Genomic DNA, 18,446 nt, shown 5'->3' with positions numbered 1-18,446 from the left:
GTGGTGGCTGTATATATCTATATGTAGTAATCTCCTGAGCTCCCTCTAGTGGTGACTATATAAATCTATGTGTAGTGAGCTCCTCCTAGCGGTCATTGTATAAATTTACATGCAGTGAAATTCATGTAGTGACCCACAAACTATCATGTACGTAACTTGAATTTATTAAACTTTCACAATAGTTTTCTGGTATATTCCATAGATCACCCAGCATTAACCCAAACCTTTGCACTACATGGCCAGGAAAAAAATATTATCATTATTAGATTTTATTGTTATTATATATTATTATTATTAGATTTTACACTAGACCAACATAGTACAGGCTATAACCCATAATATACCATAGATCACCAGACCTATACACTAGAAGCTTTTATTTATCACTAGATCCCCAGAGATTAATATATTTACCCTCTCTTCTACCCCAGACGAGTTCCCCCAGACCACCAGTCTAGGGACATGAAAAAAACTAATCCATTAGGAAATGTAATACTTTTTTTATTTTCTATTGCCTAAACCTGTGCGCGTCTTATAATCTGAAATGCATGGTAAGTACGGGGTCTTTCACGCATAGCACAAATCTACGGTATGTAGCTGCGTAATTCTGTCTGTCCAGGACCCTCCATGCTGGGAACAGCACCAGAACCGCGCAGTAATGATCTACATAGCGCACCTGCATCATGCATCACATGTCCCGAAAGAAAATTTCTGATTGGCTGATTTTCTTTACAATTTTCCACCGATAGAGCTAAAAATCTTTACTTTCTCGCAAACCACCCATCCAATGGCTCTGTCATAGCTGGTGGCCATACCGGTTGTCCCCTCCGCTGTCTACCGAATACTATATATATAGGTAATGGTGAGGTAGGGAAGAAATGTAGTACAAAACAATGAGGTTCATAAACTTACCCTGCCTCATCGGACGCCGAGACCCCACAGCACAGCAGAGAGAGTGCCACAATCACCCCAGGTAGGTAGTACAAGCCGGCCATGGTGCCTGGTGGTGGGGATGAGCTCTAGGTGAGGTTTCACAATGTCACTTGTATATATAGTGTCCACTGTCACTTATTAACTGAAACCTAAACACAAGACCCCCCTCCCCCCGCCCACTGTCTGAATTAAGACCCATGGGAGGATGGTGTCCATCCCCCGGCGTTAGCATATACAAATATTCGTATAGCCCTGGCCAAAAGTTTTGAAAACTGACAAAAATTTGGGCTTTCACACAGTTTGCAGCATCAGTGTTTTTGGATCTTTTTGTCAGATGTTTCTATAGTAACTGAAGGAAAATTATAAACATTTCATAAGTTTTATAACTTTATTGGCAAATCCACCAAGTTTCTGCAAAGACTCAATATTTCCAGCGTTAAACCTTCTAAGACTTCTGTAGTCCGCCCTGGCGTCCTGGATACGCACCACCGTGTCTCGCGACCAGGGATGGGTTTGCCATGGTCCAGACTACCTCCAAGCTCTTACTCCGCGCACACCACACACTCAGGCCGCAAAGTGAGCGTAGATCCCCCCCAAACACGCACAGACCCAACACCCCAAACACTAGCTGCCACCACCGACTTTGACGCAAGCCGGAAATGTTGCAAAAGTCACGTATATACGTTCTGCTCACAAGCGATCACACAATCAGGCTATGCATTCTTCAGAGCAACAAGGCGGACTTATAAAGTTAATATTTTATACACAGAAATAGTGCAGGTCTTACAAAAAACAGACAATGATAAAATGAGACAAAGTAAAAATAACAAAACAGTAAAAGTAAAATAAATGGGAGAAAAAACAGTACCGGAATAAAAAGCATCAGTTTTGTCCTAATGCATTCTGAATGGAGAGCAATCCGTTCAGTATGTATCCTGTCTTACGTTCCGTCTCTTGTACGGTATTTGACCGGACAAAATACCCCACCTTGCTGCTGTATTTTTTCTGGCCAAAATCCTGGAACACTACTGCTCTTGCCGGATCCGGCATTAATTTCCATAGAGATCCAGATCCGGATCCAGTACCAAGTGTTCCGGAAATTGCCGCATTGCCGGATCCGGTTTTCCGGTCTGCGCGTGCACCGGGACATAGGAGGAACTATTTTCCCTTTTGATCTTTGAAAAAAAAATTAATACTGGATCCATTATTCCGGATGATACCGGATGATACGGATCCGGTATATCAACGGATCTGGAAAAAACAGGTTCCCGTTTTCATACGTTTTGCCGGATCCAAACAACGCTAGTATTGGTTTCTAGCTCTTGGTCGGCCCAGTTATTGACTATCCAAATCCCAGTTTTTCCATGGGGGGGGGGGGGGGGGGGAATTGCTTGGAGATTATCACAATTTCTATGTTTTTGTTTCTCCAGCCACTTTTTGAGGATTGACCTCAGGTTCTTAATAGGATAACTTTTGCCCTGAGACATGGTCTCCATCAAGCCAGAAAAAGCATAGGTCATCACCAGATTGCTCCTGGATGGTTGGAAGACATTGCTCCTGGATGGTTGGGAGAAATTGTTCCTAGATGGTTGGGAGAAGTTGCTCTTGGATGGTTGGGAGAAGTTGCTCCTAGGTGGTTGGGGGACGTTGCTCTTGGATGGTTGGGCAAAGTTGCTCCTAGATGGTTGGAAGAAGTTGCTCTTGGATGTTTGGGAAATGCTGCTCCTGGATTGTTTGGAGAAGTTTCTCTTGGATGTTTGTGAGAAGTTGTTCCTGAATAGTTGGGAGAAGCTTCTCCAGGGAGCTTTGGAGAAGTTTCTCCTGGATAGCTGTAAGAAGTTGCTCCTGGATGCTTGGGAGAAGTTGCTTTTGGAGGAGGATTTGATTCCATTCTTTATTCATGGCAGTGAGTGAGCCCACTCCCTTGCACAGTGTCCGACTGGGATGCCTAGGGCCCATCAGTAAAATTCATATTGAGGGCTCAATATACAGCTACATGCAATGATTACCTGACCCTCATTTGCAAATCCACCAACACAGCGCAGAACATATTTTTCCGGTAGTAGCCTGCTGCCTAGCCTCAGACTGTTCTGTCCTGTTACCCCTGTGGGTACTTTGCTGACTGACTTGTCTTAAACCTCTAGTTATGTGAGCCAGCAACAAATGCTCACACAGTGGCAGACAGCAGCAAGACCCTGCAAGATGACTGATTATGGGGGTCTCCTCACCACTTCAAGAAGGTTGGTCCATGGGGAACAAGGCTAGTTGCTTGCCTGCCTCTGTGCCTAGAAGTCACCTCAGCAACAAGATGCATCTGTAATAATAAACTGGGCAGTTTGTTAAAAAAAATTCTACCCTTGTTTTTCGTATGAACATACACTGAGAACCAGGCTCCATATCTCACCACCCCACCCACTACAGCTTCCAACGTGAGACTCCCATTATTTTATAGACAATCCTCTTGGCTATCTCTTACATATATTTGCCTTTGAAAGCATGTGGTTTTTTGTAACATTTTTAATAAAAGGTTATTTCATCTCCGTTTCAACAATACAGAGAGATTAAAGTAATCCGACTAAACAAAGAAAACTGAAGAAAAGTCTTTTCAAGATCTTCTGTAAATGTCATTCTACAAAAATGCCTATTCTAACTGAGGAAAAAGATAGGACACCCTTGCCCCTAATAGCGAGTGTTACCTCCTTTGGCTGAAATAACTGCAGTGAGACGGTTCTTGTAGCCATCTACCAGTCTTCGACATCGGTCTGAGGAAATTTTACCCCACTCCTCAATGCAGAACTTTTTCAGCTGTGAGATGTTTGAGGGGTTTCTTGCACGTACAGCCCTTTTCAAGTCACCCCACAGCATCTCAATGGGATTCAAATCTGGACTTTGACTTGGCCATTCCAGGACTCTCCATTTCTTCTTTTTCAGCCAATCTTTGGTTGATTTACTAGTATGTTTTGGGTCATTGTCATGTTGCATGGTCCAGTTCCGCTTCAGCTTTAATTTTCTAACTGATGGTCTCACATGTTCTTCAAGCACCTTCTGATACACAGTAGAATTCATCGTGGATTCTATGATGGTGAGCTGACCAGGTCCTGCTGCAGCAAAGCAGCCCCAAACCATGACACTTCCACCTCCATGCTTCACAGTTGGTATGAGGTTCTTTTCTTGGAATGCTGTGTTTGGTTTACGCCAAACATGTCCTCTGCTGTTGTGTCCAAATAATTCAATTTTGGACTCATCTGTCCAAAGAACATTATTCCAGAAGTCCTGGTCTTTGTCAACTTTATCTCTGGCAAATGTCAGTCTGGCCTCGATGTTTCTCTTGGAAAGCAAAGGTTTCCTCCTTGCACACCTCCCATGCAAGTTAAACTTGTACAGTCTCTTTCTGATTGTAGAGGCATGTACTTCTACATCAACAGTAGCCAGAGCCTGCTGTAGTTCTCGAGATGACACTTTAGGGTTTTTGGAGACCTCTTTTAGCATCTTGCGGTCTGCTCTTGGGGTGAACTTGCTGGGGCGACCAGTCCTGGGCATGTTGGCAGTTGTTTTGAAAGCCCTCCACTTGTAGACTATCTTCCGGACAGTGGAATGGCTGATTTCAAAATCTTTTGAGATCTTTTTAAATCCCTTCCCAGACTCATAGGCTGCTACAATCTTTTTCTGAAGTCCTCTGACAGCTCTTTTGCTCTCACCATGGTGCTCACTCTCACTTCAACAGTCAGGAGCACACCAAACTAAATGTCTGAGGTTTAAATAGGGCAAGCCTCATTCAACATGCAGAGTAACGATCTACTAATTATGTGCACCTGGTGTGATATACCTGTGTGAGATCTGAGCCAATTTAAGAGGGAATACATGTGAGGGTGTCCTATCTTTTTCCTCAGTTAGAATAGGCATTTTTGTAGAATGACATTTACAGAAGATCTTGAAAAGACTTTTCTTCAGTTTTCTTTGTTTAGTTGGATTACTTTAATCTCTCTGTATTGTTGAAACGGAGATGAAATAACCTTTTATTAAAAATGTTACAAAAAACCACATGCTTTCAAAGGGTGTCCTAATTTTTTAACATGACTGTATTTAGCATATGATTAGTTCTGGAGAGTCTTCTCATATAACTGCATTGTTACTGTTTTGCTCCTAAAATTCTAAATTCAAATTTTTATGATTTTATTAGTATTTTGTAAATCCACCTTTGGCTTTCAGCACTGCCTGAATCCTGCTGGACATGTTCTTGATCAGATACAAGCATGTCTCGATTGAAATCTGTTCCTAGGTCTCATCTACACGTTCCCAATGTTGATGCAAACTGGTCGACTCACTTTGGTACAAACCCAGCTTTTTCTTCATCTCTACCCACAAGTGTTCGATTGGGTTCAGTTGCGGGGACTTTGGGGGCCAATCCAGCTCCTCTACTTCATTGTCATTGAACCATTTATTCGCCAATCTCGACGTATGCTTCGGGTCGCTGTCCTGCTAGAACACTGTCGTCCTTTTCATACCCATAGTACTCGAGTGTACGAAGTAACTCAACTTGTAGGATACTGAGATATAGCTCAACATTGAGACCACCATCCATCCTGGGCAAGTATCCAACGCCTTTGGCTGTGAAACAACCCCTTTTGCTACTTTCACACTCGCGTTTGGTGCGGATCCGTCATGGATCTGCACAGACGGATCCTTTCAGATAATACAACCGTATGCATACATTCAGAACGGATCCATTTGTATTATCTTTAACAAAGCCAAAACGGATGCGTCCTGAACAGCATTGAAAGTCAATGGGGGACGGATCCGTTTTCTGTTGTGCCATATTGTTTCAGTGAAAACGGATCCGTCCCCATTGACTTACATTGTGAGTCAGGACGGATCCGTTTGGCTCAGTTTCGGCAGACGGACACCAAAATGCTGCAAGCAGCGTTTTGGTGTCCGCCTCCAAACCGGAATGGAGGCGGAACGGAGGCAAAATGATGCATTGTGAGCGGATCCTTTCTCCATTCAGAATGCATTAGGGCAAAACTGATTGGTCCGTTTTGGACCGCGTCTGAGAGCCCTGAACAAATCTCACAAATGGAAAGCCAAAACACCAGTGTGAAAGTAGCCTTACATGCACTGAGAAGTCTCCGGGAAGATTCCTCCCCCAATGTATAGGGTTTACTAGGATATACGATCTTGGAATTCCTTTGTTTCATTGTTGTGTAAGCTGTAGACATTGACCAACTCAACAAAAGCCAGGATCTGACCTCAATGCACTGTGTAGATAATGTGAGCAAATATCATTCTCTAGAGGAGGTCACAAATGCATACAATACACAAATGGTCTATGGGGCCAGCTGATAGCATGCCCTAGGCTCCTCACTGATACTGTCTAAAACACTACACTAATACACTCCTCCTGAAATGTTCATAACATAGGATCAGTAATATAGCAACCAAGTGAAAATAATAAACCCCACAAATAAAGGTGGATGATATCAACCCCCTCAGAATTAATGATATCATATACCACTACAGCTCAAATTGGAATACATTCCAATCTATGCACCCCAAAGGCATTAAGGAATAAAAAGTAGGCCATTGGCTAGCAACCAGTGATAATACAAATCGTTACCCAATACCTCACTGATTTCTGAGAATTTCAACGGTGTTTTCTTTATGTGTGTATGTCTTTAAACGAACCCAATAAAGATAAGATTTTAAATATCAGTTAGGGACCCCTAAAGGGATTGCTGGTCCCATAGACCATTTTTTTTGGGGGGGGGGGTTTAACCCATTCATGACTTGGAGGGAGGGGGTTCAAAATTTTTCTGTACGAGTATTCTGTATGCCCCCCTCCCCCCCCCCCCCCTCTATGGGGAATCTTGATGGTGTCAATTATGATGAGATTTCCTAGAAATGTAAATTAAATGAACTAACCAGAAGGTGTTCAAATGGAAAGGTCATCAATAGATCTGACCAAGCATGAAAATGAATGTCTGTGAAGGTTCTCATTTATCCAGGTCATGGTATATATCTGTAAACAAAACAACAACTACATCAGCGTATGGCCCAGCATAGAAGAGCCAAAACCTCTGGTCAAGATTCAGCCGTGTACTTACATCTAAAAGGAACAGGTCACACCTTTGAAGACAGTCAAGTACGTGTTTTGGATAAGGAGGCCGATTGGTACAAACGAGGCGTGAAGGAGGCCATCTATGTAAAAATGGAGAAGCCAAGCTTGAATAGAGGTGGGGGGGTTAGACATCTATTGTCTGCCACGTATAATGCTGTCTTGACACCTTTTTCTGGGAAGTCTTTATCACCTACTGACTCCAATTAGGATAATGGAATCAACACCTTTGACCCAATGCTGGGTATAATTACCAGATGTGGATTCAGTTACATATTTATTCCCAGAATTTTTGTACAATCACTCAGAATTGAGAAAGCTCGTTGGAAGAACGAGTGAAACGTTTTCAAGAAATCTACAGTACGTCCAGTTGCCTTGATTTATTCTTTACAGATATGAAAATGAATGTCACAATTCCTTCAGCGCCTAAGGACAAGTCATCAATATCGGAACCTGAAAAACCTCTAAATAAAATACTTGTAATGGGAAGATGGAAGATACCATGGATGTACCTGCTGCCCCCAAGACGTTAGTTCTCAGACTTTCTCAGACCCAATTGCAGCATTTTTTTTCTAGAAGACCCCTGTAATTCCTCAATAGTCCCTGATGATGTGACCTATATATTCCATATATCCCATCGGATGACCTGGCATTTACTCAGGGTTGTACAGCTGGTAATGTTCAGCTACACAGTATACAGAATGTACCAGCCCTCTGTGTGCTATTTACATAGGAATTAGATGCTTGGTTTCAACATCGGGGGAAGGTCTAGAATCTGACCTGTTGAACCCTCCAAAAGCAAAGACAACAATCAGCATTGTGTGAAGGAGAGAACATCATAAGAATCCATGAATGTCCCCCTGATGCACAAATAAGATGTCGGATAAGGAAACAGCTTCAGAAAATAGGTACCCCAAGAAAGAAAAAAAATTCTCATGCCCTGTTAGGTGCCTAGTGCTAGTGCCCTGCAGGCCCTGCAATCAGCTGAGTGCTGTTCTGAGCTCCCCCTAGTGGTGACTGCAGGAAGACATAATTAAACTCTAGGTCTATGGAATGGAGCTTTATAAAGAACATAGAATAAATCAGCACAGGATCTTTCACTTATATGATGGTAAAAGATAGAGGGGTTTCCTGGGATACACAGTAAGGATTCATGATCATGTAAATCACAAGGTGATGTCATCAACTTTTATTTCTGCATTTCACAAAACTCTTTACAAATCATTGATGAGTGGTGTCCGGCCGGTTATCCAGCTGCAGGTCTGTCTATCTTATGATTATTGTAGGAGTGGACAGAGCGCCCTTTGCTTGCACAGGAAACATCCTCTGATCAGCAGATTATTTTTCGGATCTTATCCCCCTGGCAGGGTTTACCACCAGATTCTGGAGCAGGGTTGTCACATTGACGAGTCTGAGTTTTTTCTCCGGCATCGCAGGATGATGAGTCTTCCCAGCAACCCCAATTTCCATCAACAGCATCAGAAGGGTCTGTAAAAATACAGATTACAATGCAAATAAGGCCTTTGGTGCAATGAGGGTGTTACCATTGCTGTTGCTGCACCCAAACTCTGCTCCCTTTTGTGGCCAGCTCCTCCCTTGATGCTTTGATTGACAGGGCCAGGCAGTGGCAATGCAGCGAGGGAGGGGCTGGCCACTGAAAGGTTGTGTGCAACAAGAGCAATGGTGGTGCCCTCATTGCACGAAAGGCTTAATTTGCATGTAAAGAAAAATAATCATAACTCAGGAAGGGAGTCCCAGATCAACAAAAGAAATACAGTGTTTTAATCAGGTGAACAACAGCTATGTTGCTGGTGACAGATTCCCTTTCAGGTGAACTGATCTATGATTCTAGATCTATTTTTTCTTAAAGCAGCTATGTTCGGTTCTGAGGGCAGCACTAGGTAGACGGAAAAGGCTGATCTTGGAATATATAGTACTGTGTGATTTGATTTTAATAGAGAAAGTCTGTGAGTCCTGCTTCCTCGCCCTCTCATAGAGAAAGCCTGTGAGTCCTGCTTCCTCGCCCTCTCATAGAGAAAGCCTGTGAGTCCTGCTTCCACCACCCCCTCATAGAGAAAGCCTGTGAGTCTTGCTTCTTGCACCCACTCATAGAGAAAGCCTGTGAGTCCTGATTCGCCCACCCACTCATAGAGAAAACCTTAAAGGTGTTCTCTCACTTCAGCCATGGGCATTTATTATGTAGAGAAAGTGAATACAAGCCACTTACTAATGTATTGTTTATTATCCATATTGCCTCCTTTGCTGGCTGGATTCATTTTTCCATTTCATTATACATTTCTCGTTTCCATGGTTACGACCACCCTGCAATCCAGCAATGGTGGTTGTACTTGCACACTACAGGAAAAAATGCCAGCCTCTCTGGTGGCCGGGACCGTGGGAACGCAGATAGGCTGGTGCTTCTTTTTATAATATGCAAGGGTGGTCATAACCATGGAAACGAGCAGTGTATAATGTACGGTGATGGAAAAAATCAATCTAGCCAGCAAAGGAAGCAATATGGACAATCACAATACATTAATAAGTGCCTTTTATTAACGATATCTATATAATAAATGCTATTTGCTGAAGTGACCTCAGGTGGATTTAGACTGCCTGATTTTTGGGCAGATTATCCAGAATGACCGTTCCTGTGAATGTTTGGTCCCAACAATCTGCCCATCTAAATGTCTCGCCGATTACTGATCCTGAAATTCGTGAAGGCACATCAATCATCATTTCAGGGAAGCAGATCATACAGTCTAAACAGCGATCTGCTGCCCAGAAACAATGATTCTGTATGGGGACGAGGGATTGTCCTCTTATTGTGAAGGAGATTGGTGCATGTAAATGCAGCAGTCTCTTTCACTGAACAAGCAGCCGACTGTTGGGAAGGAACGTTTCCTTCCCGACAATCGGCTGTAACATTGTGCGGTGTAAACCCGCCTTTAGAGTTCTGCTTCCCCCAAGCCTGTGAGTCCTGCTTTCCCCTCCCACTCATAGAGAAAGCCTGTGAGTCCTGCTTTCTCCACCCACTCATAGAGAAAGCCTGTGAGTCCTGCTTTCCCCTCCCACTCATAGAGAAAGCCTGTGAGTCCTGCTTCCCCCAACCCCTCTTAGATAAAGCCTGTGGGTCCTGCTCCTCTGCTCACCCATAGAGAAAGCCTGTGAGTCCTGCTTTCCCCGCCCACTCATAGAGAAAGCCTGTGAGTCCTGCTTTCCCCACCCACTCATAGAGAAAGCCTGTGAGTCCTGCTTTCCCCGCCCACTCATAGAGAAAGCCTGTGAGTCCTGCTTTCCCCGCCCACTCATAGAGAAAGCCTGTGAGTCCTGCTTCCTCTCCCACTCATAGAGAAAGCATACTCATGGGCTTAGAGTGATGAATAATTTGGTAGGAATCCTGATAGAGAGCTGTGTCCTGACCTATTGGTTTGGACGCTCTGAATACACCACGTATTATTATGAAATACTTACTATCATATAATTCACTCTTTGGTGTCTGGCATGCCAAACCTTTATACCGCTCGGGGCATTTACACAAACATTCCCCATCTATCACCATCACAGTACCGCCGTTCTTACAAGGCTGACATTTGCATGTGCTGTACTCATTCATGTATTCCTCAGTGGCTTTTTCCAAATTACGCGACTTAATGTACGCGTCTTTTAGATCGATCGGAATCAGAGTATGAAGAGGTGAAGGCTGTGGGTTCAAAAAGACAAGCAAAGCGATTATAGATGAGAGAAATGGACTCGTCTTCTAAGTGTGGACAATCAAGGTCTAATGGTAAGAAGCAAACAGTTCCATGGGATGGGTGCAGCATAGGAGAAGTTCTGGATATGGAACTAATCCAAAGTGTATAAGATGTCTCTGCTATACTCCAGCCAAGGACTACCGGGTTTTGCCTACCATCTCACTTCATGCTCTCATGATAGGCTCCCTACTCCTCCTTAACATGTGCATGCTGACTTCTGGCTCTTAAAGAGACAATGCATGCAAAGGTCTAATTATTCAGCCAATGTCCAGCTAATCCAGGGCCTCTCTCTCAGTGCCTGAGCAATAGGTCTATTTTGGTTCCTGTACCCTGTTAAGGTATCCTGCTGAATCTTATTCCTGGCTTCCAAACTGGCTTCTCTTTTGATCTCACTACTTGTCTTCTGCCTGTCCTGATCTTCTGCCTGGTTACCATGTTTCCTGAACTCCACCTACCTTTATTTCCATCCACCTGACTTCAACTTCTGCCTACCAATTTTGGACAGTGTCCTGGTGCCACAGGACTGCTTCTGTGGTTGTGACCTAAAGATTTCTTACAATGAAGACCTTATCCCTGTACAGGGTTCAAACAATTCCTTAGACTGTACTCACAAGTTTAGCCCAATCCAGTTTGATAATGTGACATGAACCCTGCCATTAGTAGTGGCACCTGCTAATTGTAAGGTAACATCAGTCAAGCTGAGTGACTTACCTTCTGTTTTATAATTATGGGGGCATCTACCAAAGAAGAAGACCACTCCACAAAATCATCAATATCAACTTGTTTGTTATGCAGAAGTTTTGCATCGAGTTTGGCTGCAAAAGCCACAGTTCCCCCCTCCGTGAGAGACACCACATTGTCGATGATACCAGATTTATCCAGCTTCTCTGAAAATAGAGATAAAGAAGTTACACAGGTAGATCTATAGATATACAGTAGTTACATTGTAGCTGTTGTATCTATCATAACTAAATGCAGTTCTAGATCGATTCCGGGGCAGACACGTGATATGTGCATGTGGACAAGGGCCCAGAAGATAAGTTTGTGTGAGCATTAATAAAGGTGTTATCTCCAGGGGAAACTGAAGCCAGTCATACATATATCCTCTGTAGCATCTCTAGATGAAGGGAGCAGTATTACATGCTAGGAATTCAAGTGAATGGCAGTATATATAATACAATGGTATTACAGAGCAAGCATTACTCTTTCATAGCAGAAATGGGCATAATCGACTGTTGCCTCTCGTCTCTATATTTACCATGCGTTCTAGCAAGCAGGTTGTGATTACAGGGAGGAAGGGGGCACTACGCGACCACAGCTTGATGATCTACTTGACAAGGCTATACTTTTTCCTTCTACTGGATTAACGCTGTATAATATAAGGTTGATAGAGAGGAGATAGAAGGGTCAGCCATGTTAAAGTTGCCTGATCCTTTCTTTGCATGGAAGATGAGCCACTGCCAGAAGAATCTGATGGAGACAGAGGGGTCTTGAGGAGAAAAAAGGTCTTGGGTAGGGGGACAGAGCCATCTGGGGTGGAAGTAGGGATCTGAAAGGGACAGAGGGGTCTGTAGGAGACAGAAGATTCTGGAGGGGACAGAGAGGTTTGGAGGGGACAGAGCAGTCTGGAGGGGACAGCAGTCTGTAGAGGACAGAGAAGTCTAGAGGGTGACAAAGGATTTTGGTGGACAACAGAGAGTTCTGGAGGACAGAATCGTCTGCAAGAGACAGAGGAGTCTTGAGGGAAAGAGAGCTGGAGAGGACAGAGAGGTTTGGAGAACAGAGGAGTCCGCAATGGGTATATAGCAGTGTAGAAGAGACAGAGGAGTCTAGAGAGAAAGAGACCTGGAAGGGGGCGGAAGAGTTTGGAGGAAATAGAAGATTCTTGAGAGGACAGAAGAATCTAGAGGGGAACATTAAGGTCTGGTAGTAGCTTATTTTCCTCTCTATTGAAATTAAAGGGGTTCAAGGCTTTTTCTATTATATCAGATCCCACACCCGGCACCTCCACGTGCTGTCTCCTCATACAGCTGATTTGCGGGGGTGCCTTTGTCGGACCCCCGCTGATCATCAATATGAAATGAACGCTATAGATGCACCATAAGTATATACTTACCCTTCTGGTAATCTAGGACTTTTTCACATTTTGAACCATCCACATTCAGGTCTCCCTTAACTCCTTCGGCTGCCAGATTTACTCCAATATTGTAGCCAAGGCAGGATTTCACATCTGCATGTGTGATCTCTGCAATGTAATTTATAATTTGTCAGGGTCCGGATTTCAAGAGGACAGATTGCATCATTACAATCACACACGAGGTATATGATGAGAATGAACTGCTCTAATGCCATTTACAAATGTCCTAGGTCACAAAGTGAGGAGTGAGATGCTTCAACCATCAAACAGGTAAATAAGGTCATATAGATATGGACAGATATAGTAATAAGTGGTGTAAATATATTATAAATCTATAAATGACTGGTAACCTCCTCAGTTACAAAAAAAAATCCATTGAGTGTAAAATAGTGAATAGACAAGGAGGGGGGGGGGGGGGATGCAGCTGCAGCATCTCAGCCACAGGCTTATATTTATGGACTGTAGCCTTTCCCCTAGACCTGGGAATGACAGGGGAGCTGCAAACAGACCTATATCTGTGTGTATAGTGTTATTATCCTGCCTTATCTAGGCCTCCAGCAGCACAGTACTGTCATTTGCTCTTAATCCTCTAATAATAATGAGATGACTCTGCTCATTGTATCCCATTCTATACAGAAAAGCTAACAGAAAACAAGAATTGTGCAACTTCCTTAAGACATGAATTACTAAGTGGTAAATCCCCCCAAAAACACTTTCTGAAAATCTGTGGTCACTGATCAGGAGAGAATACTCACGATTACTATTTAATTTATTTGTGTCCAGGATGTACACCAGGTCATATTTGCCACCAACACTCCCAGATATAGTGTAATGAGTGCCGTACATCTCCATCAGAGAGAAATATTCTGCCTTGTCGTAAAAAGAGGGGAGACTTTTGATGTCTTCAATAAAAGAGTTAGATAACATGTAATTCCGTGTTCTCATGTGGAAAGTTGCCAACTGGATGGTTCCTGTAACCCTCATAAATTCTTTATTCTGTAGAAGAAAATAATTTTTTAATACAATGGGTTAATTCATGAAGACCAAAAATATACTGGCTAACCACCACAGGCCCCGATATGATAGCCCCATCTCATGGCTATGCAGTATATAGCATCCATTTAAATGGATGGTCATCCTAATAATGCTTGCATAGACTGGGTCTGCCAGAGCAGGAGCCACTCTTATAGAGCAGCTCTTAGTTCAGGCTCATAGAGGGGACCCTAATCCACTGTGTTATACCTAGTGCAGCGACGTGGAGGCGGAGCATGACAGGGATTCTCTCATTGGTGTTTTTTTAATCAGTGACTGTCTCATGTCTGTGTCGGATCAGCGAGTGTAGACCAACTCTGCCAACTAACCAGTTTGGCGTAGGGTTAACCCTAAGGGCACTATTCTGGTACTCCCCTGGAATTCATCCTTTAACCTTTATAAAGGGATCTAGCCTTCACTGCAGGGAAACAACTGCACCGCTACCTATTGGGTAGTCCTGATACCTATTGGGTAGTACCAAGTTCCCGTTAGATTTAACCAGTTTGGCGTAGGGTGAAACCTAACGGCACTATTCCGGTACTCCCCTGGAATTTACCCTTTAACCCCTGTAAAGGGATCTAGCCTTCACTGTAGGGAAACAACTTAACAGCTACCTAATGGGTAGTCCCCGTGTGGTTGGCAGCTGACCCACTGGGGTCACAGACTTAGGATACAGAAAATGCACCAAAAATACACCAGGATTGCATGTATGGTCTGAACAGTCACTTAGGCTTGAATGTTGGTTTTGTGGTCCAGGAATCACACTGTAAGTGTAGACAAATGCAGATAGAGGATAGGCCAGCAGACTAGTAGTGCAGATACTGGCAGGTGTCACACTTCGGTGTGGGAGGGAAACACCACACAGAGCATAGGAGGGAAGGGGGGAACATGGAATCAAGCCTGAGAACTAGGGAAGGAAAATGGAGACCTCCTAGTGAAAACCCTAACCAAAATACTGACTGACTACCAGTATGAACAGACCCCAAAGGTAGGTGAGTTTATACGCAGGAATACCTAGAGTCCTATCAAGCCCTATAGGACCCTGGTACTAATGGCAGGGACGAGACTACCTGTTCCGCCAAAAGGAAGGACGAACAGGAGTCTCCTTCAGGCCTAATACAAACAATAGGGAAATGCAACACACAGAACCCAAACAAAATACAAAAGGGAAAGGAAAGACTTAACTTCAAAGGAGCAATGGAAGCGCCAGGAACTCAGCCGAAATCCAACCACAATCTATCCAAAGGTCCAAACAGAAGCTATAAACCGCACAGCAGTGGGAAAAGCAACTATAAGTAGAGAAGGTTAAATGACCCTAATAGCCACACCCGGGGAAAGAAGGTGTGGCAAGCACCAGAAACAACACAGACGTCATTTGATCCAAACGGAAAACATGCCAGATCAAACCACGTGTTGCCAATCTCACCGATCTCCTGCCACCTGTCTCGGGAATGTCCATGACAGCAGGTCAGGCTGGGTGTTTGGCGGAAATACAGACTAGGCAGATAGACTGGGGTAAATTAAACGTGAACAGAACTGAACTTGATCCGAAAGTGTGGTAGTACACACACAGGGTGGGGGGCAGGATAGGAGAACACCAAGAATACAGGCAGAAGATAATGCAAGATAAATGCAGATAAATCACAGTAGCACAAGACTTCACAACATATTGTTTGGTCACCAAGGAACTCAAAACTCAGGTACTCTCGGACTGGGGATGGAAGCCTCTTAAAGGGCCAGCATGCTAGTTTCCAAATCCTAAGGGCACAGATACTGGCAGACTAGAAGGGAGAGTGCAGGCAGCAACCTGCAGAGGATCGGGATGGGCTACAAGGTGAATAGCATGGCAGGCACGGACTGCCGACCTAACAACGTCCCACCTCCTCAGGCCCTTCTAATGCAGTGAGATTTAAAAAAAAATGCACCAGAATTTTGCCAGAAATTGCACCAAAAAAGGTGGAATGTTTGATGTGCACCAAGTTTATGTGTTTTAGGCGCTAAAGGGGGCACTAGGGAGTTCTACACCACATAGTTCTGCTTTATTTTGAATGTGGGTGTGGCCTACTTGATGGGCGGAGTTTTAAATGGCAGGCAGTCCACTACTGATCTGACTCATTGGTTTTACCTCTGTTTTCGACAATTCCTTCAGTTTATTCAGCGTTGCATTACTAAACTGTTTCACCCCGATCGTAACATTCAATTTATCCTTGTTTATTTCCGTCGGTGTCAATTTCAAAGAAAGCGAAGCTTCAAAATGTTCATTCTTTTCTTTGACAACTTGAGACAGCACGTCAATCGAGGTCTTAAAGGTTTCTGTAGTGAAGGATTTATCTGCTTTCGTCTGTGAACAGGAAAAAAAGATAAAAATACATAAAAAATGTCAAATAGTATAATACAATACAATAACCAATAATCCAGAAATTCTGCCTGATAAACAGAGATTTTCTTAAGTAGATGGAGCAATCTAGGGATTGGGGTCCACCAGAGTAGATGGCTCTGGGGCCCCCCCTCCATCTATGCAGAACATGTGATGCCCACTTATAAATACATTGTAATTAACCCCTTCAAGCGACAGCCAGTTTGGACCAAATGCCGGAGCCCCATTTTTAAAATCTTACACGTGTTCGTTTATCTGGTAATAACTTTGGGACGCTTTTACTTATCCAAGCCATTCTGAGAATCTTTTCTCCTGACACACCATACTTCATGTTAGTGGTGAATTTGAGTTGATACATTTTAAGAAAATTTTCAAAATGAGAATTTCTCTGCTTTTAAGACGGATAGTGATACTACATAAAATAGTTATTACGTCACATTCCCTATATGTCTTCTTTATGTTGGCATAATTTTGTAAATGTCATATTCTTTTTTTTTTAGGACGTTTAGAAGGCTTCGAAGTTTAGAGGCAAATTAAAAAAATTTAAAGAAAAATTTCCAAAACCCACTTTTTTAAAGACCAGTTCAGTTATGGAGTCACTTTGTGGGGCGTACATAGTAGAAACGAATAAATGACCACAGTTTGGAAACTACACCTCTCAAGTTATTCAAAACTGATTTTACAAAACTTTATTAACCCTTTAGGTGTTCCACAAGAATTAAAGCAATTTGGAGGGGAAATTTTAAAAATTTATATTTTTTTGTTCAGATTTTCCATTTACATCCAAATTTCCTGTAACACGGCAAGAGTTAACTGCCAAAGAAATCACAATATGTATTACCCTGATTCTGCAGTTTACAGAAACACCCCATATGTGGTCATAAACTGCTGTATGGGCTCACGGCAGGGCTCAGAAGGAAAGGAGCGCCATATTGTTAACGGAGGGCAGATTTTGCTGGAATGGTTTTCAGGTGCTATTTCACATTTGAAGAGACCCTGAGGTACCCCTAGAAAAAAAAAAAAAGTGACACCATTTTGGAAACTATCCCCTCAAGGGAAAAAATCTAGGGATGAAGTGAATGCTTTGACCCAACAAGCGTTTCATAGAATTTGGAAACACATGGCCGTAAAAATGAAAAATTAACATTTATTTCCAATATAAAGTTGCTTTAGCCCCAAATTTTTCATTTTCACAAGGGGTACCAGGAGAAAATTCACCCCACAATTTGTCATGCATTTCTTCCTGAATATGGCAACACCATATATGTGGTCGTAAACCGCTGTTTGGGGACACGGCAGCATTCAGAAGGGAAGGAGCTGCCTTATGATTTTCTAAGGCCTCTTTCACACTTGCGTTGTCCGGATCCGGCGTATACTCCACTTGCCGGAATTACACGCCGGATCCGGAAAAACGCAAGTGTACTGAAAGCATTTGAAGACGGATCCGTTTTCAAAATGCGTTCAGTGTTACTATGGCAGCCAGGACGCTATTAAAGTCCTGGTTGCCATAGTAGGAGCGGGGAGCGGGGGAGCGGTATACTTACAGTCCGTGCGGCTCCCGGGGCGCTCCAGAATGACGTCAGAGCGCCTCATGCGCATGGATGATCACGTCATCCATGCGCCTGGGTCGCCCTGACGTCACTCTGAAGCGCCCCGGGAGCCGCACGGATGGTAAGTATGCTGCTCCCCCGCTCCCCGCTACACTTTACCATGGCTGCCAGGACTTTAGCGTCCCGGCAGCCATGGTAACCACTCTAAAAAAGCTAAACGTCGTATCCGGCAATGCGCCGAAACGACGTTTAGCTTAAGGCCGGATCCGGATCAATGCCTTTCAATGGGCATTCATTCCGGATCCGGCCTTGCGGCAAGTCTTCAGTTTTTTGGGCCGGAGCAAAAAGCGCAGCATGCTGCGGTATTTTCTCCGGCCAAAAAACGTTCCGTTCCGGAACTGAAGACATCCTGAACGGATTTCACTCCATTCAGAATGCATTAGGATAATCCTGATCAGGATTCTTCCGGCATAGAGCCCCGACGACGGAACTCTATGCTGGAAGAAAAGAACGCAGATGTGAAAGAGCCCTAACATGTAATTTGCTGAAATTA

The 18,446-nt window shown here is 43.6% G+C and overlaps 2 protein-coding genes across 2 annotated transcripts in view; both read right to left on the bottom strand.

The window, feature by feature from the left end:
* Positions 1-5,286, bottom strand: part of LOC122923923 (complement component C9-like) — a 32,624-nt gene extending 27,338 nt beyond the window's left edge. The window contains exon 1 of the mRNA XM_044274795.1: positions 5,259-5,286. Coding sequence (XP_044130730.1) covers positions 5,259-5,286 — 28 coding nt within the window. The remainder of the gene's footprint in view (positions 1-5,258) is intronic.
* A 2,933-nt stretch (positions 5,287-8,219) lies between these two features.
* The window catches only part of LOC122923924 (complement component C9-like), a 30,405-nt gene continuing 20,178 nt past the window's right edge, over positions 8,220-18,446 (bottom strand). Inside the window, exons 6-11 of the mRNA XM_044274797.1 lie at positions 16,092-16,307; positions 13,690-13,930; positions 12,914-13,042; positions 11,509-11,684; positions 10,517-10,745; positions 8,220-8,533 (exon numbers count right to left, since the gene is read on the bottom strand). Of these exons, the coding sequence (XP_044130732.1) occupies positions 8,376-8,533; positions 10,517-10,745; positions 11,509-11,684; positions 12,914-13,042; positions 13,690-13,930; positions 16,092-16,307 (1,149 nt within the window). The 3' untranslated portion in view covers positions 8,220-8,375. The remainder of the gene's footprint in view (positions 8,534-10,516; positions 10,746-11,508; positions 11,685-12,913; positions 13,043-13,689; positions 13,931-16,091; positions 16,308-18,446) is intronic.

The sequence above is a fragment of the Bufo gargarizans genome, unplaced genomic scaffold, assembly GCF_014858855.1.
Source record: "Bufo gargarizans isolate SCDJY-AF-19 unplaced genomic scaffold, ASM1485885v1 original_scaffold_2062_pilon, whole genome shotgun sequence".
NCBI classification, from domain to species: domain Eukaryota; kingdom Metazoa; phylum Chordata; class Amphibia; order Anura; family Bufonidae; genus Bufo; species Bufo gargarizans.
The sequence above is the reverse complement of the archived record's forward strand: the minus strand, read 5'-3'. Positions and strand labels throughout refer to the sequence as shown.